This window comes from Acomys minous (genome assembly GCF_964271855.1).
Source record: "Acomys minous genome assembly, chromosome: 14".
Classification (NCBI taxonomy): Eukaryota; Metazoa; Chordata; class Mammalia; order Rodentia; family Muridae; genus Acomys; species Acomys minous.
The window spans coordinates 43,276,263-43,304,245 of NC_140496.1; the positions used below are offsets into that span (position 1 = coordinate 43,276,263).

The 27,983-nt window shown below is 52.1% G+C and overlaps 1 protein-coding gene across 1 annotated transcript; it reads left to right on the forward strand.

The window, feature by feature from the left end:
* Nucleotides 1-27,717, forward strand: ZSWIM4 (zinc finger SWIM-type containing 4). Its single transcript, XM_084756467.1, has 14 exons — nucleotides 1-200; nucleotides 2,284-2,485; nucleotides 5,222-5,578; nucleotides 7,007-7,155; nucleotides 7,232-7,382; nucleotides 9,910-10,077; nucleotides 10,756-11,109; nucleotides 12,323-12,460; nucleotides 12,723-12,977; nucleotides 13,280-13,415; nucleotides 16,334-16,488; nucleotides 19,794-19,957; nucleotides 24,424-24,505; nucleotides 25,886-27,717. The coding sequence occupies exons 1-14, from the start codon at nucleotides 63-65 to the stop codon at nucleotides 26,743-26,745; spliced, it is 3,309 nt and encodes a 1,102-aa protein (XP_084612593.1). The 5' UTR covers nucleotides 1-62; the 3' UTR covers nucleotides 26,746-27,717.
* The last annotated feature ends 266 nt before the right edge of the window (nucleotides 27,718-27,983 follow it).

Consider the following 27,983-nt stretch of genomic DNA (forward strand, 5'->3'; position numbering starts at 1 on the left):
GAGACGGCTTCATTGTTGTGAAGACTCTTAAAGGGGCCGCGTCGCCCGGCCGGCTCGGCCGGATGGAGCCCCCGGCGGCCAAGCGCAGCCGGGGCTGCCCCGCGGGGGACGAGCCCGGGACCGGGGCCCGTCGCAGCCGCCCCGAACCACTGCTGGACCTCAGTGCCAAGCGGGTGGCCGAGAGCTGGGCCTTCGAGCAGGTAAGGCCCCGGCCTGCCCCAGGCCTCGCACCTCGCCCCCTTTCCCAGTGGCTAGCCCCACCCCCCGGGGCCCCGCACCCCGAGCCTCTCCACCCGCGACCCTCCCGGTCCCTATTCAGGCTACATCTCTCCCCGCGAGGGACAACTGCCGAGGGACCCACATCGCTCCGCTCCTGCCTTACATTCCCCTGTCCCACCCTCCAGGAGGAAGACCCCCCCGTCTCTGCGGGGCCTACACAGGACACCCCTGTATCCCTGGTCTCCAGCCTACAAAAGCCCACCTGTCCTCTCCAGATCCCACGACAAGGGGACAAGAGGCGGGGTCACTGAGGGAAGGGCTCTGTGCCCCCTCCTCCCCCTTTTCCCCCTCCCTTGCGCCATTCCAGAGCCAAGATTGGGATACACAGGGCAGGGGCATCTGGAACCCCTGTTCTATGACTCGTGGGTGGAGCCCCGGAAATCTCTCCTTTTCTCAGTGCCCCCCAAGGAGACGAGACGGTGCGGGGGCTCCTCTCAGTCCCATACAGGCATCTGTTAGTCTGACTTTGAGGGTGCTCTTTGCTCCACAACTCTTCCTGCGTTAGGATGGATGGGTTTGGACTGACCGTGGTTTGAACAGGCTCTGATTCATGACCGGAAAATCCCTCCTTAGTCATCTGCCAACTGTCAGGAGCCCAGTCACTGACTCCCCCTTCTCCTAGATTCCTGGGTAGGGCCTCTGTGCTGTTCACCCTATGTGACACGGACAGAGTAAGCCTAAAACCATCTTTAGGACTCCCACCCAGCTGCCTCGGGCCCAGCCAGGTGCAAAGAGAACTCTCTGGAAAGCTTTTGGGGCCCTTCGGGAGTTGCTCTCACTTTGTGGAAACTGGGGCACAGAGAGGTTGAGAAACTTGTCCCAAGTCACCCAGCCAGTGACTAGCCAACTGAGATTGGAACACAGCCTCAAATAGCTGGTTCTGTTCCTTGGAGGCCACGGAATGGCAAGATAGTCCTTGCCTTCTAGGGGATTCTTCTCAGGGGAGGGACAGGAGGAAAACACCCAGGGTGGTCTTGGGAGTTTTGAGCTCCTTGGTTTAGGAATCCTGAAGAGAGTTCTGTTGATCTCTGAGGCAGTGATGCTGACCTCCTCAGGTTCTGGGGCAGTGATGCTGACCCCCTCAGGCTCTGGGGCAGTGATGCTGACCCCCTCAGGTTCTGGGGCAGTGATGCTGACCCCCTCAGGTTCTGAGGCAGTGATGCTGACCCCCTCAGGTTCTGAGGCAGTGATGCTGACCCCCTCAGGTTCTGGGGCAGTGATGCTCACCCCCTCGGGCTCTGGGGCAGTGATGCTGACCCCCTCGGGTTCTGGGGCAGTGATGCTGACCCCCTCGGGTTCTGAGGCAGTGATGCTCACCCCCTCGGGTTCTGAGGCAGTGATGCTCACCCCCTCGGGTTCTGAGGCAGTGATGCTCACCCCCTCGGGTTCTGAGGTAGTGATGCTGACGCAGTGCTGTGGTTTCAGCATCTTGTGCCTCTGTGAGGATAAGAAGCCTTCTCCGTATGGAGCAGAACAGAGGGAAAACTAGAAACCCATGTCCTTGAAATTTTTTTTCTTTCTTTTTTGAGCCCAGGCTGTCCTGGACTCACCTTGTAGACCAGGCTGGCCTTGAACTCACAGAGATCTGCCTGCCTCTGCCTCCTGAGTGTTGGTTATTAAAGGCATGCGCCACCACACCCAGCTCTTGCTCATCTTATGCTCATATCTAACTTCTTATCCCCCACAAAATCCGAGGGCTTTACCCCAGACCCTTGAGACCTGGCTGTAAAAACTTCTAGACAGTAATGATGAGACACTATTATGAATAAGTACTATTGTATCGAAAGCTGTTTTGTTGCTGGGGGTTTCACTGTGTTACCCAAGCTCGTGCCGAACTCCTTGGCTAAAGTGCAGCCTCCCAAGTAGTTAGGATTTCAAGGTTCTCCACCGTGCTTGGCTCACTAGTATATATTTTATCTTCTCAATTAACATAGGTTGTGCTGCTTATAAACAGCAAAGCCAGGATTCCATCGCAGGTTTCTAACCCGCCGGCCCTTTTCATAGGTGGAGGAGAGGTTCTCTCGGGTGCCAGAGCCAGTTCAGAAGCGCATAGTGTTCTGGTCTTTTCCACGAAGTGAGCGGGAGATCTGCATGTACTCATCCCTAGGCTACCAGCCCCCAGAAGGCGAACAGGACACCAGGGTGCCATTTACTCGGGGGCTGCACCTGCTGCAGAGTGGGGCTGTGGATCGCGTGCTGCAAGTGGGTGAGTGAGCACCCTCACCCTGGGGGCAGGCAGCAAAGACTGGGGTATGCTGGAAGAGGGAGACGGGCTAGGGGCTGGGGAGCTTCCAAGCCGCCTGCTCTGGTGCAGTGGGTGAGAGACTGTGGCATTCTCCAGGCACAGCACTGGGGAGGCAGAGCCAGCCTGCGCTACACAGTAACATCCTGTTTCTGTGGGGGTGGGGGCAGCACAGTAGACCTCAGAGATCAGGACTTGGGGGAAACTCAGGGAGAAGAGGTGAAGCAGAAAGTGGGGGTAGAGAAGGACGGGAAGGGAAGCGAGCAGAAGTGGAGCTCATTGTAGATCTCAGATTTGGGGGGGCGGGGGAGTGCTGTAGGGATTGAGACATGAATGACAGTTCTAGAATTTGGACTTCAGGCTGGGCTTGGAGACACGATTGTGAGCTGAAGGTGAAAGACAGACCTCAGACCGCTGAGTTGATAATGGAAGAAGAGGTGGGGAAACAGGGAGGAAATGAGGTCCCAGGGAAGGCCAGAGGGCTAGCCACAGGAAGAGAAGTTCCTGACTACACAGTGGAGCACAACGCCAAGGGACAAATGATGCTAAGGCTGGAGATGGTGGCACACACTTGTAACCCCAGTGCTCAGGAGCCTGGGACCAGAGGAGAGCCTCTAGTAATGACCAACCTGGACTAAACAGGTGAAACCCTGCTTTGAAAACTCAAAGCAGTCCCCAGTGTGGTGGTTGGTGCCTAAGGCGCAGGTCCATGGGTCTCTGCGAGTTCTAGGCCAGCTGAGGCTTCACAGTGAGTCCCTGTCTAACAACAAACAATAAACCCAGGCCTGAGTGGCTGACCCCAGGTGGAAGCTGGTCACACAGATTCAGGGGCAGTGACTTTGAGGCTAGATCACCATGCCCTGGGAGAGATTGTGATCAAAGGTTTATAGCTGTGTGTAGAACAGTAGAGTGACTATAGTTTACAAAAATTTACTGTGTATTTTATAAAGAACTAAAGGGAAGAAGTTAGAAGCTTCCAAACACAGAAGTAATCACTGTTCACGGAGCAGGAAAAGCCAGTTACCCTGTTCTGATCATCATAGGTTGTGTACCGCATCGAGTACCACACCATATGCCATGAATGTGTACAATTATTGTGTGTGATGGGGAAGATGACGTAGGGTATACACACACACACACACACACACACACACACACACACACACACACACACACAGCACTGATTGAACAACGAAGTAAGCAAAGCTAAGGCCATGAGGGGTGGGCTCAGACCTCAGGCAGTAGATCTTAGAGAGAATGTGGAAACCTAGGATCAGTTGTCAGAGTTGACATCACACCTCACGCCTCTAAGTCAGGCTGAGGAGCAGAAGTTAGGGCTAGAGGAGAAAGCAGGCTCTGACGTCAGCTAGTGGGCCCAGTGGCTGTGAAGAAGAAGGAAAGAAAAGGGTCAGAAAAGGCTGGATTTGGGAAAATGGGGAAGAAGATGAGGAAAAGAGGCCATAGACACTAGCATGGAGCTTAGAAGATGACCAGTAATGAGCCAAAAAAATGATTAAGACTTGATCCTTGGCTTCTCATAGCTGCCTGGTTCGGCTATGGTGTCCCTGCCTGGCAGCCTCTTTGTACCCCTTTGTCTGGGCATAACCCAGCCACAGGCCCCCTGGCACCCCTGGTATGAGGAAGCCATGCCTTGCGTGACGCAGGTTGCATCAGGCTGCCCAACCAGTTGGATGAGCCTGACAGACACTCAGGACTGCCCAGGACTTGCTCCATCAGCCCCTTGCCCTCAAGTGCCACAGGCCTTTGGCATGCTCTCAGGAAGCTCAGAGATTCTGAAGCTCAGTTGTAACCATAGCAACCCAAGGGCTGGTGAAAGCATTTCAAACATTGTGTCAACATTGATAATACTATGTATTGATCATTACTGTAAGGACAGAGGAGCAGGGTAAAGTGCCTGCTGTTGAAGTGTGAGGACCTGGGATCAGATGCTCAGCATCCATGTAGAGCTAAGGTATGGCGCTGCATGCCTGTAACCCCAGCACTAAGAAGACAGAGACAGGAGGATTTCCATAGCTAGCTGGCTGGCAAGTCTAGCCAAAGGGGATAGCTTCATGTTCAAGGAGAGAACCTGTCTCAAAAAAATAATGTAGAGGCCCGGCATAGTAGCTCAACCTTTTGTTGTTGTTGTTTTGAGACAAGGTTTCTCCGTGTAGCCTTGGCTGTCCTGGACTCCCTTTGTAGACCAAGCTGGCCTTGAACTCACAGCGATCCACCTGCCTCTGCCTCCCTAGTGCTGGGTTTAAAGACGTGCGCCACCACCACCCAGCTAGTTGCTCAACCTTTATTCCTGGCACTCAGGAGGCAGAGGCAGGCATATCTCTGTGAGTTTGAGGCCAGCCTGATCTACATGGCCAGTATCGGTACAGCCAGGGCTGCATAGAGAAACCCTGTCTCAAATAGCCAAAGATAAATAAACACGGTGAAGAAAAATGAGGCCATCCCCCCAATATAAGAATAATAGGGGTTTGCTTGTGACTTAACTTTATGCCAAGCCGTTCTAAATGCTTGTCAAGAGTTATTGGAACTGTAATGAGGAGGTCATTGCTGCTGCCTGTGGGCAGATGGTGAAGCTGAGGCAGTTTGGGTAACTGATTGGCGCTGGCTTTCTCAGCAGGACCGCACATCCAGGTCTGGCCGGGACGGTCCAGTTTCCACCACATGTGTTTCTGTCTGTCGTAGGGTTCCACCTGAGTGGGAACATCCGAGAACCGGGAGCCCCAGGAGAGCCAGAGCAGCTCTACCGCGTCTCCATCAGCTTTGACCGCTGCAAGATCACATCCGTGAGTTGTGGCTGCGACAACCGAGACCTCTTCTACTGCGCCCACGTGGTAGCACTGTCCCTGTACCGCATCCGTCACGCGCGCCAGGTGGAGCTGCGGCTGCCCATCTCAGAGACGCTGTCTCAGATGAACCGCGATCAGCTTCAGAAGTTTGTGCAGTACCTCATCAGCGCACATCACACTGAGGTGCTGCCCACCGCCCAGCGCCTTGCTGACGAGATCCTCCTGCTGGGCTCTGAGATCAACCTGGTGCATGGTGAGTCCAGGGAAGGAGGGGCCATGGTGCCGAGGCCAGCAGAGCGGGTGTCACCGTCCTGCTTTGGGAGATGTCACACATCCTGAGGTGTCTGACTGTAGGGCATCTGAGCAGTTAGAAATAGGGTAGGTGTGGTGGCACTGGCTGTCATCTCTGGACCAGGGAAGCTGAGGTGGAGTGGAACATAGTGACACCCTGTCTTATGTTGAAAGAGGGACATGAGGCAGCAGGCAAGGGCAGAAGGGTTCAGTTCTGGTGTGAGGTGCCCCCACAGGGTGGGGTGGCTTAGAGTCCCAGGGTAAAGGCCTGAAGGTAGGTGTCAGGATGAGCTGAGGTATAGATGGATCCAGGAGATGCTAGGAGGGAGGGTCTGCTGCTGGTCTGTTTGGCTACACAGGTAGGAAGGCAGGTGAGTAATGGATCAGGTGGGTCAGGGGGTACTGGGTGGGTCCAGGAGGCCATGATTCATCCTGGAAGAGTCTTGGGATGAGCAGGTGGCTAGCTAAGTGCAGAGGCAGGTGAGTGGGGCTGACCATTGGAAGGGGGGGTGGGCAGCTGGGTAGAGATGGCTTTGATGGGATGCTGTGAAAGGCCAGTGGGTAGCCAGGCCTTTAATCCCAGCACTCAGGAGGCTGAGTCAGATAGATCTCTGTGAGTTTGAGGCCAGCCTGGTCTACAGAGTGAGTTGCAGGACAGCCAGAACTATAGAGTAAGAGTCTGTCTTGAAAACAAGAAAGACATACTAGCAGTGCACACACCAGGGACTGATGCGCAGGTGTTCTGGGAGGAACATGTAGAAGTGAGGGTTTGTGGGAGAGCATGTTTGTGAGCTGGAGTGGCTCAGTGAGTGGGCAACATGGCTGATTGGCTCAGAACTGGGAGGGTGGGCGTTTTGATTGGCAGGACAAGCAGGATAGCGGGCAGGTGGGGTCATGGGGTGAGGGCACACATTGTGGGTGGGTGGGAGGCAGGCCTAGTGACGCAGGCAGTATGAGGGATGTGGGTGTGGAGGCACTAGTATGGAGGTGCAGGGTAGAAGCTGCCTTGGTATGGCTGGGCAGTGTTCTGGGTGAGATGATGGGTGAGCGCCTGGTGTTTTGTGGGCGATGAGTGGGTGCGTACAGTGTTGCCATGGATGAGTGGACTGAGCACCTGACTGAGTGACTGGAGGGGCTTGTACTGTTTGGGACAAATCAGTGGATGGACCAATGGGCATATGTATTGATGGAATGTTAGGTGGACGGAAGAGAATGATGGCTGGATGGCTGAGTAAACGAGTGGGTGGAGGGACAGATGGATGCTGGTCTGGGTGGACAGACACACTGGTGGGTGTTGCTTCTGATGGGATACATTGCTGATTCTGGAGGAATGGACAGAGGACAGATTGACACCCTCTCTCCCACTCTGCACTTTTCTGTTCACTCGCAGGTGCTCCAGATCCCACGGCGGGTGCAGGCACTGAAGATGCCAACTGCTGGCATCTGGATGAGGAGCAGATCCAGGAGCAGGTGAAGCAGCTGCTGTCCAATGGTGGCCACTATGGGGCCAGCCAGCAGCTGCGCTCCATGTTCAGCAAGGTGCCAGGGCTAAGGGTGGGCAGCACAGAGGTCCTGGCGTGCCCTTCCCTTTCTTACCGCCCACTTCTCTGCACAGGTGCGGGAGATGCTTCGGGCACGCGACTCTAATGGGGCACGAATGCTAATCCTCATGACTGAGCAATTCCTGCAGGACCCTCGCCTGGCCCTGTGGCGACAGCAGGGTGCTGGCATGACAGACAAGTGCCGGCAGCTCTGGGATGAGCTGGGTAAGGCCTAGACCCTGGCTCCCACCCACATTAGCATTGGCGCCCCAAACCTTCCCTCCACTTAACACTCCTAAGCACTGCCAACATGCCGGCCACCTTACTGGGTGCTGGGACTCCCCAAGAGAAAGAACAAGACACAGAACTCTGGCCCAACTGGGACTGAAATTCAGTGGGGAGGACTCATGATTGGTAGTATATGGTTAGGGCTGGAGATATAGCTCAGTGTTGCAGGGTCGCCTGGCATGCGTGAGACCCTGAGTCGCAGCTGCAGCAAGTGTGCTGGGTATGTCTGTGGACGGTGGGTAGATGGGAGGATGCATGCTTGCATAGATGGCTGCGTGTCCTTAGAAAACTGGTCCCAAATCCTCCAAGACACAGGCATCTGGGATGCTCAGGACCCTTACATAAAACCAGACAGTGTCTACTCTGTACATATCCTTTCTGTACAGTTTTGGTTTTGATACAGGGTCTCAATGTAGGCCAAGCTGACCTTAAGCTCACAGTGTTGCCAGGGATGACCCAGGTCTTTCATCCTCTTCGTCCCACATTCAGTGGTCACCACCAGAGATGGCTGGATTGATTGATTGATTGATTGATTGATGCTGAAAATAGAGCCTCAGGCCTCATGCCTGTTAAACATGTGCTGCACCCCTGAGCTGGGACTCACTGGCCCTTTATGTTCTCTAAGTTACTTCTGGTGACTTAAAATATAAATATAGGGCCACAGAAATAGTTTGTCATTGTATTGTTTGAAGAATAATAACAAGAAAAAGATGCATGTTCCAGTCCAGTAAAGACACAGCCTTTTCCAAAAATTACTTCCAATTCATTTTATGTTTGATAGAACCAGCAAATACTGGATCCTCAAATTTGGGGATGACAACTTTAGGTCAGACCACATCTCACAGTTTCACGAAGCTGAATAGTTGCTTCAGCTTTATTGGGCTCCACCAGTGTAGCATATAAACAGCCAGACCTATGTCACCAAGGGGTTGGGGTGCAGCCAGTGCTTGGGTGTTTGTGTGGCAGGAACAAGGCCTCAGGATTGTGCACAGCCCACATGTACACAGTTACAGAACACGAAGGGAAGCGTTCCAGTAAGACATAGTTATGAACACTTCCTGGTATTTTTGTTTTTGTTTTTGCTTTTGTTTTTTCCGAGACAGGGTTTCTCTGTGTAGCCTTGGCTGTCCTAGACTCACTCTGTAGACCAGGGTGGCCTCGAACTCAGCAATCTGCCTCCCTCTGCCTCCCAGGTGCTGGGATTAAAGGCTTGTACCACCACACCTGGCCACTTTCTGGTTTTTTTGTGTGTGTGGTTTTTTTTTTTGTTGTTGTTGTTTGTTTTTTCGAGACAGGGTTTCTCTGTGTAGCCTTGACTGTCCTGGACTCACTTTGTAGTCCAGGCTGGCCTCGAACTCACAGCGATCCGCCTGCCTCTGCCTCCCGAGTGCTGGGATTAAAGGCATGTGCCACCACGCCTAGCTTCACTTTCTGTTTTTAGACAGTCTCACTCTGTGTCCCAGGCTGGCCACAGTCCTGCCTAGCCTCCTGAGTGCTTGGTTACAGACATGCACAACCCACAGCTACTCTTGTTTCTTTGAATTTTGTATCATATGCACAAATCACAAAATAATCTTCTTTTTCTTTTTAATATTCTCCTCACCTGCTACGCATGGTGGTGCACACCTTTAATCCTAGCACTAGAGAGGCAGAGGCAGGTGGATTGCTCTTAGTCCTCCAAAGTGAGACCAGAACAGCCAAGGCTACACAAAGAAACCCTATCTCAAAAAACAAAACAAAAAGCCAAAAAACAAATATTCTCCTCACCACTCAAAAATGTGAAAATATGGCAAGGCTAGTTGGAGGCTGAGGCAGGAGAGTGCTAAGTTCCAGGCTAGCCTGGGCTATAGGGTAAGACCTGCCTCAAAAAAAGAGCAAAGACAAATCTTAGCGGAATAGTCACTCGGCGAGAGATCCCAATGGGGAAAAACAGATTATGTGTTTATCTTTCCATATGTGCAATATTTTTCCCATTGGCTGCTGTGCCCTGTGTCAGGTGATAAAATGTGAAAAAGGAGAAAGAAACAACGCAGAACACTAGGTACCAAATCCTGACTTGAGCCCTGACTTCCAGCTTGCATGCAGTGTGACCTAGGATGAATGGAATTTCTTTGCCATGCTGCAGTTCCTCTCTCTCTCTGAATTATATCTGTTTATATTATATATATATGGAGGGGGGCATGCCATGCTGCTCATGTGGAGGTCAAGGGACAACTTGGAGGGGCTAGTGTTCTCCTTCTGTGTGTGGGTCCAAAGGACTGATTGCAGGCCATCAGTCTTGGGGGCAAGCACTTTTACCCCCTGCGCCCTCCCACTGGTCCTGTTTCATTCCTTACCATAATGTGAAGAGACACTGCGCTGCAGCCCAGCCTCAGGGGAGGTCATGTGCCCAGGCTGCAGCAGCTGCTTGTCAGCTTGTGGTAATGACACTGGCCTGGATGCTGATCCTCTCTCTGCTCTTCAGGGGCTTTGTGGGTCTGTGTCATTCTGAGCCCCCACTGCAAACCAGATGAGCGGTCAGGCTGGCTGCAGCTGCTGGCCACATGGGACAAGCTAGATGTGTGCCCACTGGAAGAGGGCAACTACTCCTTCGACACCCCCAGCCTACAGACTGCTTTGACCTCCAGGACAGGTAGGAGAGGGGCCCTACCACCTGTTTCCAACACAACCATCACCACTCACTACAGTCCGACCTTCTCTCACAGCACTGTGTCCCAGGAGAGCAAGGATAAGAGAGATGAAAGGGGGCCCTGGCCATTAGTTGTCCTCTTAGCCAGAGGGAGCAAGTGCCAAGGGCAAGAGTAATGGCATCCATAAGAACAGAGAAATACAGTGCTTTCTGGGCCTCCAGTTAGCAAAAGATACAGTGAGCAGGTGGCTAAGGACAAGGACAGGCCAATAGGAAGGGACAGTGGTACGGGTATGGGTGAGGCAAGAAAAGAGGGAGATGGAAGGAAAACAGAGAGATTAGAGGGGACAAAGAGACTGAGGAGAGGCGGGACAAGAGTGGGCAAGCAGGGAGCAAAGAGACCTCACCTGTGTGCCAGTGCTGTGACGGACACCAGCCCCACTTTCCCTTTGAAGATTTGCTTCAAGAATTCACATCTGGGGCTGGAGAGATGTCTCAGTGGCTAAGAGCACGTCTGTTCTTCCTAGCGCTCACATCAATGCACATAAAATAAAATGATTAAAAAAAAATCGCATCCATTACCTGCCTAGGGTGGAACCCAGGGTTGGCACCTGGTGGGGGAAGCTGGCTATGTCTTAGCCATCAGCACTACCATTGCCACATTTGCCGCCTCTCCTGCAGGCTCAGAGGATGAAGAGGAGGAGGTGACAGGCGCCAGCCCCCGCCGCACAGTGTTCAGCCGAGCACTGCAGGCTGGAGAGCTGCACTGGAATGACAGCCACCTGCAGAGGATCCTAGCCAGTGATTCTTGTGGCCCCGGCCTCACTGGCAATATGGGAGGTGACAAGCTAACCTTTGACCCTCAGGGCCACCCCATCTGGCTGGGCGAACCTTTGCCTACTGCCTGTGCACGGGTAGATACTTTGCGTGCCCACGGTTATCCCCACAAGGCTCTGCGGCTAGCATGTGCCATAATCAACACCCTACGGCTGCAGCGGCAACACCAGCTTGAGAGCTACAAGCAGCAAAAAAAAGGTGCGTGGGGACACAGGCTCCAGACCAGGTGCCCAAGACATAACGCTAGCCATGACAGGTAGCAAAGACAGCCTGGGCACGGCCTTAGCTCCCACTCCTAGTCTCACAGACAGAAAAGATGTTATCATAAGCAGCACTGTTGGTTGAAGTGGGAGAACTCAATGGGCCAGGTGTAGTTCTAGGGTAGAAGCCATTTATTAATGCCTTAGGCCTTAGGTCAGACCGCTAACAGCTGTGTATGGCTCCTGGGCCAGTTGCCAAGAGGGCACCTCAACTTGCCTTAGCCACCCCCACTCATAGGGCAGTTGTCACAGAGTATTGATGGCATCCCCTTTGTTCATCCACATTTCATGCAAGGGAGGCTGGGAAATGTAGAAGCTTCCAGACCCAGCCAGGTCCTCTACGTGACCGGCTGCAGGTAGAGAGAAGCTGGAAGACTAGGCTGTTTGATGTAGAGTTTGCTTGCTTTTAAATATGGGCAACAAATTGTGTTCCAGATCCAACAAATATGGGTGGAGGGTATGGTTTATTTGGTAGAGGGCTTTGCCTAGCATGCATTTTATACCTTAGCACCTTATCAGTCAGGCATGGCTCTAACTCTAACCGTAGCACTTCAAGGTCAGAGGTCAAGGCCTACCTAGACTGTGTGAGACGCTGCCTCAAAAGAAAGGAAGATGCCAGGCATGGTGGTGCAAATCTTTAGTCCTAGCACTCGGGAACATGCACACACATTATGCACACAAACAAATGCACCAGTCGCACTGAACAAAAGGAAATGCTGTGACTAAATCTGGGGACAGAAAAGAAGCCACTGGCTGAGTGTTCAGCAGTGAAGCTGATGACATTGAAGCATGTGAGGGAGGAACAGGCGTTCGAATGGTGGCATCAGCTGGTCTCCAGGGGCCAGAGGCAGAACTCAGAGCCAGTGTGCATCATTCTGAGGCCAGTGGACGAGCAGCCCTACAGGGCACTCAGGTATCCACCTTAGGAGAGCTTTCATGTTGCCCCACGGGAGGCCTCAAGCTGGAGGCTTGGCTGCAGAGATGGGGAGGAAGTCGGGCCTAGGAGAAAAGAGTACTGCTTTGCACGTCTCAGGAAGATGAGGCAGCTCCTGGGCTGGCGGATGGCACTGGGAGACTACTGTGGGGGTGTGAGCGGAAGCTGCCAGAGCTTGGGTGGGTGTCTGGACAGAGCCCACCTCTTCCCATTTCAGAGCTGCTGCAGAAAGGTGCTACCTGTGTCACAAGCACTGAAGGTTGGGTGGGCCATCCCCTGGATCCCATTGGCTGCCTCTGCAGAGCACTGCTGGAGGCCTGCCGCCTGGAGGAAGAGCCTCACAATCTGTTCCCAGGTACCTACCCTGAGGACCCCAGCAGGAGGGCCTGCACCCACTCAGTTGTCCAGATGCTGTAGAAGGTCATGTGGCAAGCTTGGTAGCTTTGGCGGTAGCCAGGAGCCAGTAGGCTTAGCCTTTCCTCACAATGAGGGGCCACTGGCCAGGGCTGAGAGAACTATGCCTGAACCACCTCTGTCACCAAGCTTGGGGCTGAAGAGGCGGGCAGAGGTGGAGGAGGGAGTCTAGACCTCAGCAGCTGTGAATGTGTCTTCCCCAGACTCAGCCCCAGAGAAGCGAAAGCTGGCCTATCAGCACGTGCCGGTGCCGGGCAGCCCCGGAGAGTCCTACCTGGCCCTGGCCCTGGAGGTGGCACTGCTGGGGCTAGGGCAGCAGCGGGCCCTGCCCGAGGGCCTGTACGCCCAGGACAAAGTGGTGCGCAACGAAGAGCAGCTGCTGGCCCTGCTGGAGGAGGTGGAGCTGGACGAGCGGCTGGTGCAAGTGCTGCGCAAGCAGGCCGGGCTGCTGCTGGAAGGTGAGCCCCGCGGGACCGGGCTCCTGGCTTTAGTCTTGTCCTAGCCCAAAGGTGTTCTGACCTGACAACCCACCACTTTGTAAGCCCCGCCCCACGCTCTAGCCCCGCCCATGGTCCGTCCCTATTGGCTCCTTGCTAAGTGTTCTCCCCCTACTGCTGTGGCTAGGGCTGGCGCACCTCATCCTGTAACCTCATTCTCCTTCACCACACTGTGTTGCCTAGGGACCCCTCTTTTCTTCTGCTCCTCCACATGCATCTGGAGCGCAGGAATAGTGGAGACTGAGGTCATTCTGTCCCTGTAGGAGGTCCTTTCAGTGGCTTCGGAGAAGTGATTTTCCGGGAGAGCGTACCCATGCACACCTGTGCCCGATACTTGTTCGCTGCGCTGCTGCCCCACGACCCAGATCTGGCCTTCCGTCTGGCGCTCCGAGCCATGAGGTAAGGGCGAGAGAGAGAATAAGGGACTAGGAGCCCCACCTCCAAGCTGGGCCGCTGTCTGGTTAATCAGGCCGGCCGGCGCAACAGGGTGTGTGTTTCATTGTGAAATGGAACTTGAGAATAGTTCACAGCTACAGACCCCAAACGCGCTCAGAGTACAGGCTTTTTTTTGGGGGGGGGGTTGGTCAGTTCCTGAGGCTCAATGGAGGGTTAGGGTTAGGGTCGAGCACTAGGGCATGACTCAGCAGTGCTGTGGCGGCCTGGGGTCGTGAGGTTGGGGCCAGTGCCCGCATTGCCCATATAACATGTTCATTTTCAGCAGGTATATTTCTATTCATGTTTAAAATACGTATAGGGTAGTGGAAACATATACGTCATTCACAAGTGCTTCTGCCCCAGCTGGACCTAACAGTGTGCTGGTGGTGGCAAGTGCAACACAAACAAAGCTGGTGCAGCTGGTGGTGCTCCAGGAGATAGGGAGAAGAGAACAGAAGGGGGATGGGTTGGACAGAAAGCTGCAGTTTTCCATGTGGGCTTCAAGGGAACCTGGCAGAGAAATACTTAAGTCCCTGCAGGGGAGCGGAAGGGCTGTGTGGGTGGGAGGGTGCTCCAGCAGAGCCTGGCTAGCTCCCTGTGGGCACACTGCTTTCAGGAGCATCTACAGGAATGACAGCCTCATTTTCCCTTCTGTGATGGCTCATACAGAGAAAATGCAGCGCCTGAGCTCCCCGTAGGTCTGTGGTTTTGAAGCCAGCAAGGGGGAGGGGGCATCTACATACATAAAGCTCCTCCCTGTCACAAACTGACCGCTTCTCAGGTCATCTTAGCAATGTGTGATCCTCTCGGATGAGGGTTGTTTTGTTCTGCAGCAGAGTCTCATGTAGCTTAGGCTGGCCTCAAACTCTATGTAGCCAAGGCCAACCTTGAACTCAGGATTCTTCTGCCTGCATCTGGGATGATAGACATGCTTCACCATACTTATTAAATCTTTTTCTTTTTCTTTGTTTTGTTTTGAGATAGGGTTTCTCTGTGTAGCCCTGGCTGTCCTGAAATTCACTCTATAGACCAGACTAGACCACTCTATAGACCAAACTCTGAGATCAGAGCCACCTACTGTTTGCTGAGTGTGGGGACTAAAGCCATACACCAGCTTTTTTGGTTTTTCGAGACAGGTTTCTCTGTATAGCCTTGGCTGTCCTGGACTCACTTTGTAGACCAGACTGGCCTCGAACTCACAGCGATCCACCTGCCTCTTCCTCCTGAGCGCTGGGATTAAAGGTGTATGCCACCATGCCCAGCCTCTTTTTTCTTTCTTTCTTTCTTTTCTTTTGTTGTTGTTGTTTGTTTGTTTTTTGAGACAGTTTCTCTGTGTAGCCTGGCTGTTCTGGAATTTGGTCTGTAGACCAGGCTGGCCTCGAACTCACAGAGATCCACCTGCCTCTGCCTCCCAAGTGCTTGGATTAAAGGCGTGCACCACAACTGCCAGGCCTAAGTGCATTTTCTTAATAGCCAGCTGTGATGACACAGGCCTGTAATCCCAGCACATTGAGTCTGAGTTAAGATCTCAAGTTCCAAAACAGGTTGGGCTACATAACAAGACTGGATCTCAAAACCTAGATAGGTGATACCCGGTGATACCCGGTGAGAGAGAACGGGTGGTGGTGGGGAGGGTGGGTAATTACTATGGGATGGACTTGTCTCAATCCCCAACCGCACTCCCTGCTGTAAACTCTACTAGTCAGTGTCTCACCATTCCCTTTTAGAGTACCACCTGTTGTTTGTCTTTTTTTTTTTTCTCTCTCTCTCTCTTTTTTAGGGTGGGTTCTTTCTGTGTTACCAAAGCTGGCCTGAGACTCTTTTTTGTTTTTTGGGTTGTTTGTTTAGAGACAGTTGTTTCTTTGTGTAACAACTCTAGCTGTCCTGGTCCCTGTGTAGACCAGGCTGGCCTCGAACTCACAGAGATCCACCTGCCTCTGCCTCCCGAGTGCTGGGATTAAAGGCATGCCACCAGGCCCGGTCCTGAGACTCCTTTAAGTAGTTTTTTTCTCTTTCTTTTTATTTATTTTTATTTTATGTGCATTATATGTCTACGGGTGTCAGATTTTGGAATACAGACAGTTGTGAGCTGCCATGTGGGTGCTGGGAATTGAACCCGGGTCCTCTAGAAGCGCAGCCAGGGCTCTTAACCACTGAGCCATCTCTCCAGCCCCTGGCTTAAGACTCAACCTTGTTGTCTTAGCCTTTGGAGTGCTGCTGGGGCAGGTGTTGGCCACCACACCTGGCTTGTTACCTGCTTTAGCTCCTGTTGATGATTGAGTGTGGTGTTTCTCCCTGTGCCTGGCTTCTTTGAGTGGATGTAATACCATAGCTGCAAGTGCATGAATAGTATTCCTTTGTGTACAGGTGTTACATTTTCTGTAGTTCATTGTGTTCACGTGTGTTGAATATCACATTGGGGCTGTTAGCTTGTTGGGTTGTGTGTGTGTGTGTGTGTGTGTGTGTGTGTGTGTGTGTGTGTGTGTGTGTGTTTAGTTTCCCAAGGAATGTCTGCTTTCTATGATGGTTGTACTAACTCACTACCATGTGGAAGTTTTTGTTTTCTTTTGTTTTGTTTTGGAGCAGAGGACCAAATGCAGGGCATAGTGCTTACTGCACAGTTGCTCTAATACTGAGCTCAGATCCTAGAACTTCAACACGTTCTCTTTTCTCCCCATCCTTGCCAGGATGTATGTCTCTCTGTGTCATGGTAGCCATTAAAGTCACAGCCATGTTTTGTTACAGTGCTGGGGATGGAACCCAGGGCTATTGGCATGCCAGACTCTACCCTGACCCCAGCCCCTCTCTGGGAGAGTCTAGGTAGGGACAGAAGGTAGCAGTGGCAGCTCCAGCTCACTCTGTGCGTGCTTCTCCCATTGCAGGCTGCCTGTGCTGGAGACAACAGTCCCCGCTGGAGAAGCTCACCCCAACCCACTGGACTCCATCGTCACCAACCGCTTCCCCCGATGGTTCATCCTAGGCCACCTGGAGACCCGCCAGTGTGAACTGGCCTCCACCATGCTGACTGCTGCCAAGGGTGAGAGCAGTGGTGACCGGTGTCCTGGCATCCTGGTGTTCGTTCCCCAGACCTCCTCTCCTTCCCTCGTCCAGTTCCTACTCACTCTTACCCTTCATTTATTTGCTGGTTTTGGTATTTTACAGATTTATTTATTTATTTTATGTATATGAGTGCTCTATCTGCATGTACACCTGCATGCCAGAAGAGGGCAGCAGATCACATTATAGAAGATTGTGAGCCACTATGTGGTTTCTGGGAATTGAACTCAGGACCTCTGAAAGAGCAGACAGTGCTCTTAACTGCTGAGCCATCTCTGCAGCCCTCATTTACTTTTTTATGTGTATGAGCATTTACCTGAACATTTGGCTGTGCACCATGTGTGTGCTATGCCCATGGAGGACATCAGACTGCTTGGAACTGGAGTGATAGTTGTGAGGTGCCATGTGGGTAGTAAGCATGGCCAGGAATCAAACTCTGGTTCTCTGCACCAGTGCCCTTAGCCTCTGAGCCATCTCTCCAGCCCACTTTTGTTTTAGGACATGGCCTCACAGTGATTCCCAGGCTTGCCTGGAATGCACTGTTTAGCCCACACTGAGCTTGAACCTTGATCTTCCTCCCTTGGCCTTCTGTTCCACAACACCTGCTCTGCTCCTTTTAACAAATTGCTTTTCCCCACTACTGCTTGCACATCCTCTGAGAGCATCAAGCAGGAACTCTGCCCAGTGCTGGGAGGCGGCAGGTAGCAATACTGCCCCAGGCCCCGTTCTCTGTCAAGATGTGGAATCAACTCGCCAGGCCCTTGCTCACCCTATGTGAAGCCTGAGCTCCCCAGCACACAGGAACAGACAGATGGCCTGCGGGTGATGGCTCATTTGGTAAAGCACTTGCCACACACACACAAGCATGAAAGGAGGACCTGAGTTCAGTCCCCAGATCCCATAAAAAGATGGGCATATGGCTAGGTACACCTGCCTTTAATCCCAGCACTTGGGAGGCAGATGCAGAGGCAGGCATGTTTCAGTGAGTTTGAGGCCACCCTGGTCTACATAGTAAGTTCCAGGATGGCCAGGGCTACATACTAAGACCTGTCTTTGAAGTAAGTTTTTTAAAAGGCTGAAGGTGATGGCACACACTTGTCACCCCAGCACTGGGGAAGCAGATACAAAGGATCCTCGGACTCTGCTATCTGGTCAGTTTGGCATAATTGTGAAGTCTATGCCAGTGAGAAACCTAGTCTCAAAAAAATGTGGGAAGGCTGGAGAGGTGGCTCCGTGCTTAAGGGCACTGTCTGCTCCTGCACAGGACCAGAGTTCAATTCCCAGCACCTATGTATTGGCTCACACTCATCTGTAACTCCAGTTCCAGGGGCCCAACAAATTCTTTTTTTTTTTTTTTTAAGATTTATTTATTATTATGTATATAGTGCTTTGCCTGCATTTTACGCCTGCGTGCCAGAAGAGGGCATCAGATCCCATTATAGATGGTGTGAGCCACTATAGTTGCTGGGAATTGAACTCAAGACCTCTGGAGGAGCAGTCAGTACGTTTAACCTCTGAGCCATCTTTCCAGCCTCCCTCCCGCCCCCCAACACATTCTTCTGGCCTCTGCAGGCACCAGACAAAATACCCATACACATAAAAATGAAATAATATACATATATATTTTTTAAATATTCATGTATTTATTGTATATACAGTGTTCTATCTGCATGTACACCTGCAGGTCAGAAGAGGGCATCAGATCACATTATAGATGGTTGTGAGCCACCATGTGGTTGCTGTGAATTGAACTCAGGACCCTGGAAGAGCAGCCAGTGCTCTCAACCTCTTAAGCCATCTCTCCATCCCCAAAATATTTTTTTAAAAAAAGATTTCTGTATTTATTATGTATACAATATCCTGCCTGGAAGCCAGAAGAGGACACCAGATCTCATTATAGGTGGTTGTGAGCCACCATGTGGTTGCTGGGAATTGAACTCATGACCTTTGGAAGAGCAGTCAGTGCTCTTAACCTCTGAGCCATCTCTCCAGCCCACAAAATAATATATTTTTAAAAAGTGGACAGTGCCTGAGGAGTGACACTCAAGCTTGACCTCTGGTCTCCACATATGTGTATAGACACATGTCCACACTCACATGAACATGCACAACATTGACAGAAAACAAGGAGAAGATCACCATGTATGAAGAAAGATGATACCAGTGTCACAAGGACCACTAAAGCAGGCAACTTTGTTTTTTCCTGTGGTGCTGAGGGGGCCCAGGCCAGCACTCTGCCGCTGAGCCCCACCCCAGCTCAGCCTGTAGGAGCATAAACACAGAGCCATGTGAGCGCAGGGCTGTGCTTGGGCTTCCGTAGCACAGTAGCACAAGCTGAGCAGCTCCAGTGGGACCCTCATAGCTGAGGAGGCCAGGGTCCAAGGTGGAGGAGTCAGAAGGGTTGGTTGGCGGTGAGGGCTTCCTTCTTGGTTTACACATGCTGTCCTCAGTGGAGGGGAGGGAGAGGGAAGGAAACAAAGTTTTCCTTGTCTCTGATAAAGGCACTCACAGGGCCTACCCTCTGACCTCATCTAACCCATCCATCAGGGGTTTCCAACACAAGAATTTGGAAGAACACGGGGACACAGTTTAAACTTCTCTCTCCCTCCCTTCCTCTCTCTCTCTCTCTTCCTTTTTTGGTTTTTTGAGACAGGCTTGGCTGTCCTGGACTCACTTTGTAGACCAGGCTGGCCTCAAACTCACAGAGCTGCCTCTGCCTCCCGAGTGCTCGGGGTAAAGGCGTGTGTCACCACACCTGGCTTCCACACCTTGGAGGCAGATATAGCCAGTGCAGAGGCCCGAGGGTCCCAGCTGTGATACCTGAGGAACAAGAGATGATCAGACACGGAGGGTGGGGTGGGATGGAGGGCTGAGCTCAGCAGTAGAGCCCCTGCCTAGCATCTGCCAGTGTGGCTTAGAGGTGGCGTGCTAACCTAGTGTGTGTGCTGCCCTGGGTTCCATCCCCAACACTGCAAAATTATGACAATGATAAAGAGAAGACTAGTGTGACCGGAGCAGGGATAAAAGTCTAGAATCTAGGGCAATGGTGACAGTTTTAGTAAAGCCAGCATTAGGCTGTAGATACAGCTCCTGAAGAGAGCACATGGCTAACACACACAAGGTGGATCCCCGGCCTTATATAAAACAAACAAAACACCTAGCATTTGTGGAGCCTCTTAGAGCTGCCATTCACACAAGGTCCTGAGTGGAGGCTTGATGTGGGGGGTCACTCAGCTCCACTTACACTGGTGTCCAACTGTGGTCTCTATTACTCCTTCTGCCCAGGAGATACCAAGTGGCTGCATGCAGTCCTGGGCTCCGTCCAGCAAAACATCCACTCCCCAGCCCTGCTCTTCAAGTTGGCCCAGGACGCCTGCAAGACAGCCACACCAGCCAGCGCTCCACCAGACACCATGCTGCTGGGCATCGCCCTGGAGCTCGGCCTTCAGGTACTCCAGCTAACCGCACCAGGAGGGTGTTGCAGCCTGCGGTGGCTGAGTGGGAGCTCTGCCCCTCAGGCAAAGGCCGACTTAGGAGTTACACCTCTGAGGGTGGAGTTGTGGGCAAAATTGAGGTGATAAGAGATCACTGTAGGTTTGAGGAGTGGGAACCCTTCTCCAGGGCTGTGGTTGAAAATGAAGAGGATCCTGAGCGGGCAGGCAGGGTCAGTAAGCTAGTGGACGGGCCAGGAAAGGGGACGTAAGAGGGGCTGAGAATGCTAGCAGAATGCCCCTGCCTAACATACACCCAGCCCTGGGTTTCAGCCTCAGCACCATGTGAGCCAGGTGTGTTGGTACACAACCATAATTCTAGCATTCAGGAAGCGTAGGCAGGAGTATCAGAAGTTCAGGGTCAACCTTGGCTACAAAAAGAGTTGGAGGCCAGCCTGAGCCATTTCAGACTCTGTCTCAAATGTAAATAAACCCATAAAAAAAAAAAATTAACAAAACCAAAGCAGATGCTGAATGGGTCCTGAATTTCAGCTCCAGTATTGATTTTTTTTTTTTAACGGAAAAGAAAGAAATAGAGCCTGGAGTCTCCGCTTGTGTTGTTGGTGAAAATAAACACAGGGACGCTAAAGAGATATCTCAACCAGTTAAGCTGATTGTTCTCCCAAAAGATCCATATTCTCTGGGTGGTGGTGGTGGTGCACACTCACTACCAGGACTCAGAAGGCTGAGGTGGTGGTGTCTGAGTTGGAGGCCAGCCTGGTCCACACAGTGAGCTCCAGGACAGCTAAGGCTACTCAGAGAAACTTTGTCTCCAAAACAAACAAAACAATTGAAACAAATGTTGCTTGATGTTGAAAGGGGCTGTTCCTAGGAAAAGTAATGATTGAGCCAAATTAAACAGCACTCGCCTTTAGTCCCAGCACTCAGGGAGGCAGAGACAGGTGGATGACTGTGAGTTCAAGTCCATCCTGGTCTACAAAGTGAGTCTAGGACAGCTAGGGTTACACACAGAAACCCTGTCTCAAAAAACAAAAACAACAACAAAAAAGACCCATGTTCAATTCCCAACACCCACATAGCAGCTCCCAACAGGCTATGACTCCAGGGTCAGGGGATCTGATGCCCTTTTCTGGCCTCTACTACTACACAGACGTGGTGAACAGACACAGATGGAGGCAAAAACATCCATACACATTAATAGAGCTGGGCGCGGTGGTGCACACTTGTAATCCCAGCACTCTGGGAGGCAGAGGCAGGTGGATCTCTATGAGAGGTCAGCCTGGTGTACAAAGCTAAAGCTATACAGAAAAACCCTGTTTCGAAAAACCGGGGGAAAAAAAGAGATAGATAAAGTGCAATCAAGGACCACGAACGGGGCAGACTCAGCCAATAAGGAGAACCCTTGGAAACAGGATAAAGAGTAAGGCCAGCTAGGGGGAGGTTATAGCTTAGGAGAAGGGCTTCCTTCCCTTAGCTTGGGCTCTGTAAGCTAGGGCTATGGCTGCATATCAGTGTCCTGCCATTAAAAGGCTGAGGCAGCCTGCATGCAGCCCATAGGTAAGTCACCAGTCAAGGGCCCTGATACGGGGGTCCTAGGATGCCTAGAAAACGAAGAGCTAGACAGGCAGGGGACCGGGGACAGACCTCAGACAGTTGCAGGGACTTAGTAAATAAATGAAAAGCAGCTTCATAGTAGGGCGTGGTGGTGCACAACTTTAATCTCAGTACTTGGGAGGTAGAAGCAGGTGGATCTCTGTGAGTGAGGACAGTCTGGCGTAGAGTTTAGGACAGCAAGGTCTATGCAGAGAAACTGTCTCAAAAAACCAAAAAGAAAAAGAAAAACAGCTTCATGTGGTGAGGCACACCTGCCACTAAGGAGGCTGAGCAGGAGGACCAAAGTTCACAGCGAGTGTGGGCTGCAGACCTGACTCAAAAAAGACCAGACAAATTAAAGAAGCTAAGAGTGGCTCTCAAGGTGGCTCAGTCAATAAAGTGCTTGTATGAAAATTAGGTCTCCAGGGGCTGGAGAGATGGCTCAGGGGTTAAAAGCACAGCCTAATCTTCCAAAGGTCCTTGGTTCAAATCCCAGTACCCACATGTCAGCTCACAACGGTCTGTAATTTATTCCAGGGTATCTGACACCCTCACACAGATATACAGGCAGAAAACTAGGTTCCCAGAACCCAGATTTTTTTTTTTTTAATTTTTTTTAAAGCTGCCAGGCAGGGTGGTGCACACCTTTAATCCCGGCACTCAGGAGGCAGAGGCTGTGAGGCCTGGTCTACAACGTCAGCCTGGGACAGCCAAGGCTACAAAGAACCCTGTCTTGAAAAAAAAAAAATTGAGATGTAATCTGAATAAATTAATTAAATTTAAACAAATAAAAAAGAAAAGAAAAACCAAAAAAAGAAAATTAAAAATCTAATCAGCTAGGTATATTTGCATATAGCTTTGATCTCAGCATTGGAGAGGCAGAGGCAGGAGGAGCTTTGGATTTAAGGCCAGCCTAGTCTACAGAGCAAATTCCAGGACAGCCAGGGCTACACAAAGAAACCCAGGGAAATTTGAGGGGCCCGGGGAAACTGTAATCCCAGCACTGGGGAGGAGGAAACAGGCCGGGCCCTAGGGTTTTCTGATCTACCAGTGCAGCCTAACAGGTGAGGCCGAGGTGGGGACTGGAGAGCTGGCTCATTGGTTAAGAGCACTCGCTGAGCCAGGCGGGGTAGTGCACACCTTTAATTCAGCACTCAGCGGGGCAGAGGCAGATGGCAGCCTGGTCTAAAAAGAGAGTTCAGGACAACCAAGGCTACACAGAGAAACCACGTCGTCAAAAAACAAAAAAGAAGCACTTGCTGTTCTTCCAAAGGACCCAAGTTCAGTTCCCATCACCGCGCGTGGCAGCTTACTACCACCTGTAACTCCAGTGCTGAGGGATCCACCTCCTCTGGCCCCTGAGAACCTGTTCTAACACGCACACATTCACATACATACACACAATTCAAAACAGTCTGGGAGAGAGGGGTTTAAGACAGGCTTTCTGTGTAGCCCTGGTTATTCTGGAACTCACTCTGTAGACCAGGCTGGCCTCAAACTCACAGATCACCTGCCTCTGCCTCCCAAGTGCTGGAATTAAAGGTGTGCACCATTACTGCCCAGCCAAAACCAAAAAGAAAATTTGAAACAACAAAGTGGACAACTCCTGAGTAACACACTCAAGGCTGCTCTCTGTCCTCCACATGCATGTGTGCGTGCACACTGTATACACGAGGCACATGGACGCAACTGAAAAGACAACCTAGCACAGTTTACACAGTAGGTCCTAATAGCTATAGGGATTGGTGAAGGAAGGGAAGACAAAACCAGTGAGAAAAGACCAGTGTGGGAGCTTACAGAGGCAAGTTCAGGGCTGCGGCCTCGGGACAGGCAAATGTAAGAGGGCACGGGCTGAAGGTCGTGTGCTTTGGGACTACAGGGAAGAGTCTTCTGACTTGAGGTATAGAACTTTCCAGAAAGAAGGGCCGGTTGGTTCATTACAAGTCAGATTTTGAGAGAAGCCTTAGATGATAGCAGGGGTAGTCAGCATTGCTGCAGAGAGACTCAGCTACTTGGACAGCACCACCATGCAGTAGATTGTTCTTTTTTCAGAATTATTTTTATTTGTGTGCATCTGTGTGTGTTTGTGTGTTAGCACGCACATGTACATGCAGGGACTCATGAAGACCAGAAAAGAGGGCATCCCTTGGAGCTGGAGTTGGGACATGGTGCTGGGAACTGAACTTGAGTCCTCTGGGAGAGCAGCAAGCATTTAAGCCACCGAGCCGTCTCTAGCTTCTGAGCTTTGTTTGACATGGCTACCGAGAATCAAACTCAGCTCTCATGTTGGCCTGGCAGGCCTTTACTAACCAAGGCATTTCCCAGTTGTTGCAGATGGGGCCTCACTGTGTAGCTCTGGCTGTCCTGGAACTTGCTCTGTAGACTAGGCTGGCCTTGAACTCGGAGATCTGCTGGCCTCAGCAAGCATGCCAAGTTCATTTTCTAAAAACTATTTTATTTTTAATTATGTGTGAGTGTGGGGGGGGGGCATTTGTGCTGTGTGTGGCTATGTGCATCCATGTGTGTGAGTGTGTGTGTGTGAGTGTGTGTGTGTGAGTGTGTGTGTGAGGGCATTTGTGCTGTGTGTGGCTATGTGCATCCATGTGTGTGTGCCCTCAGGCTTCTGATCCCCAGGAGCTAGAGTGCTGGGAACCAAACTCCACGCTTTGCAAGAGCAACACGTGCTCTTAGTCACTGAGCACCTATCCCAACACCTCCTCCCAGTTTGTATTTTTATCCCTGTTTCACTGAGCCATAAAGCGGTCATGAGACGAGGGCCCTCCCCAGGTCTGCTGCATCAGCTCTGCCGCCCTCCTTGGTCCTGAGCCGTCAGCAGGACTCTGAATCCCCACCCTGCTCTCTCCCTCCAGGTGATGCGGATGACACTGAACACAATGACTTGGCGGCGCAGGGAGATGGTTCGCTGGCTGGTTAGCTGTGCCACGGAGATTGGTGAGCACCCAGAGGAGCCACTGGGGAAACCTGACAGGCTCCAGGAACACTGGCCCTGCCTGGCACACTGCAGCCCTTTACCCCAGCACTCAGGAGGCAGAGGCAGGCAGATGTATGAGTTTGAGGCCAGCCTGGTCCGTATAGTGTGTTCCAAGACAGCTAAGCCTTCATAGTAAAACTGCCTAAAAGCAGAGATAAAAGTAAAACAAAAGCAGGCCCCTCCTGGCCTGTCCCAGCTCTAGGCCAGCTGGGGGAACAGCATGCAGGTGGGCGGAGGTGACAGTCTGGTGGTTGGCCAGGCTGAAGGAGTCAGGAGTGGGGAGGCCCAGATGCTAGCCTCCGCCATGGTGTCCACGCAGCCCAGCCTCTCCTGCTCCTTTGAAAAGGGGAAATTTTTCTATCTAGACATGGTGGTGCACCTAGAATCCAAGCACTGAGGAGGTTGAGGCAAGAGTGCCGACATTGTGGACAGTCTGGGCTCATAACGACACCCTGTCGCAAAACTCCATGGGCTAGAGGTGTGGCCCAGCAGTAGAGTGATTGCTTGGCGGGGCGAGGTTCCTAACTACATCTCCGCAGTAGAGAAGATAAGAGCACAGGCCTAGCACACACTACCTTGTGTTCTCTCTGGACATGGGGACACGTGACCTGGCACTTGGGAGGTAGAGGCAGGAGGACCAGAAGTTGATCCTTAGCTACATAGCAAATTTGAGGTGAGCCTGGACTATTTTTTGTAGGAGACCTTGCCTGTTGTTTGTTAAAACTTACTTAATTTTATGTGTATGTGTGTGTCGCCTGCCTGTGTGCCATATGTGTGCCTGGTGTTTGTGGAGGCCAGAGGGTCCCTTGGAGTTAGGAATGGGTGTAAGCCACATGGGTGCTAGGAATCAAACCCAGGTCCTCTGGAAGGGTAGCTAGTGCTTTTAACCAAGCCTCTCTCCAACACTATAGACCTTGTTTTCATAAAAACAAAAACGAAGCCGGGCAGTGGTGATGCACACCTTTAATCCCAGTACTTGGGAGGCAGAGGAGGAGGATCTCTGTGAGCTCAAGGCCAGCCTGGTCTACAGCGTGAGTTCTAAGACATCCAGGATTATACAGAGAAACACTGTCTCAAAAACAAAACAAAACAAAACCCCAAACAAAAAAACCCTAGTTGGGCATGATGGCCCACCCACATCTGTTATCCCAGCTCTTGAAAGGCAGAAGTAAGTGGATCTCTTGAATTTGAGGTCAAGTGGGGCTGCATAGTGAGGATACCCCTCCTCCCAAAAAAGTTCGTGCATGGTGAAGCTGGAGGGTGCTGGCTGCGGGGTGGGAGGGAGGCGGCAGGGTCTTGTGCACACTTACACACCCTGCCCCGCCCTCTGCCCCACACAGGCCCACCAGCGCTGATGAGTGTCATGAAGAACTGGTACTCCTTGTTCACCCCGGTGGAGGCAGTCACCATAGTGGCAGTGACAGGCACCACGCATGCCACTTTGCTGCGACTGCAGCTAGACACAACCGGGAGAGAGGAGCTCTGGGCCTGCGCTCGCACCTTAGCACTACAGTGCGCCATGAAGGACCCCCAAAACTGCGCCTTGCCAGCCCTGACCCTGTGTGAAAAGAACCACGCGGCCTTTGAGGCTGCCTACCAGATTGTGCTAGATGCCGCAGCCGGTGGCCTCGGCCACGCCCATCTCTTCACGGTCGCGCGATACATGGAGCATCGAGGCCTGCCTTTGCGGGCCTACAAGCTGGCCACGCTAGCCTTGGCACAGCTGAGCATCGCCTTCAACCAAGACAGCCACCCCGCAGTCAATGATGTGCTGTGGGCCTGCTCGCTCAGCCACTCGCTGGGGCGGCATGAGTTGTCGGCCATTGTTCCTCTCATCATCCGCAGCATCCACTGTGCTCCAATGCTCTCGGACATCCTCCGCCGCTGGACACTCTCAGCGCCCGGCCTGGGCCCCCTGGGGGCCCGCAGGGCTACCAAGCCACTTGGGACTGACAGGGCACCGCTTTGCCAGCTCCTAGATGCTGCGGTAGCCGCCTACATCAGCACCAGCCACTCACGCCTCACTCACATCAGCCCACGTCACTATGGTGACTTCATTGAGTTCCTGGGCAAAGCCCGGGAGACCTTCCTTCTGGCACCAGACGGGCACCTCCAGTTCGCACAGTTCTTAGAGAACCTTAAACAGACCTACAAGGGGAAGAAGAAGTTGATGCTCTTGGTTCGGGAGCGGTTTGGCTGAGGGGCTGCAGGAAGCTGGGAGCATAGGATCCCCTGGCCTGCCTTCCTGAAACAGGAGGCCTTTGGCCACTTCAGGGTTAAGTCACAGACAGTGGGAGGCAGGAGGTGACACCATTCCAAGTGTGTGCCTAGGAGCATACAGACAAATGGGAGGCGGTCTGAGGATCCGAAGCCATACCACTAACTAGCCGCCTGCAGGGGCATGTGCCTGGGCACCCCATAAGCAAGAAGCAAGCTCTGGCTCTCCCAAACTCACAGGGTTACCTAGGACTTCAGGAGAAGGGCTGGGAGGCAGAACGTTCCAGAAATTCGTCCTTAAGTTCACTATAGCAGATCTTCCAGAGCCCACCCAGGTGCTGGGGACTTGCCATCAGGGTAGTTAAATCCCATTATGTTTCTTCCTTCTCCCACAGCCCAGGGGCCCTGTCCACTGCCCTGTGCTCCTGGCCTAAGCTTCCCAGCACAAACCTATGCCTCACCCCCACTGAAGGATATTAAGAGGTCTTGGGCCTCTGCCACATACCTCACCCCCAAGCACCCTTGTCCAGCCAGGACCTGTCTTGTCTTGGGCACCAAGGTCACAGGGTAGACTGGGACACCTCTCTGCTGCCTAGACTCCACCACTAGTAACTGGACACACAACTCAGGAACCAGGCTGCCCTCCAACCTGTTGTGGGGGGCACAGGCAGACAGCCAGGGACCCCCGTCCTGTCTCTCTTGCTCTACACCTCCGTTTGTTTCCCCACTTCTGTAGTTTAGCCATGTCTGTATCTCCCAGCTGCTCTCAGAGGCCGCCCTTTATCCCAGGCCCAGGGAGGAAGAAAAGGGAGACTCTACCCCAGATGAACCTGTCTTCTCTCTTGTGTATTAAGGAAAAAGTTGGCACCATTTTGTAACATTTTTTTCCTATTTATTGAAGCCCATACTGTATTCTTTATTATTTTTTTTTAAAAGATTGAACACAACTTTTTAACTTTGAGATCGGGTTGCATTGCCACACACACCCAGGTCCACCATGTTCTATCAACCAAAAAAATTTCCGTCTTAGTTTTTGGGCACAGCTTCAAGATTGGGACAGGGAGGGATTGCGGACTTCCTCCAGTAGCATATTGGTGACACAAAGGACCAGCTCTCGCTGGAAGCTGTACTGCTTTACCATCTGCATGTCATAACTTATCTGCTAGTTAGGAGGCTTACAATGCCCAAACCTACAGACTGAAAGTTTTAGGAAAGTGGTCG

Coding starts and splice junctions, on each gene's coding strand:
- ZSWIM4 (XM_084756467.1), top strand. CDS start 63: ATGGAGCCCCCGGCGGCCAAGCGCAGCCGGGGCTGCCCCGCGGGGGAC. Junction 2,486..5,221: donor GGATCGCGTGCTGCAAGTGG/GTGAGTGAGCAC, acceptor TGTCTGTCGTAG/GGTTCCACCTGAGTGGGAAC. Junction 19,958..24,423: donor CCCTGGAGCTCGGCCTTCAG/GTACTCCAGCTA, acceptor CTCTCCCTCCAG/GTGATGCGGATGACACTGAA.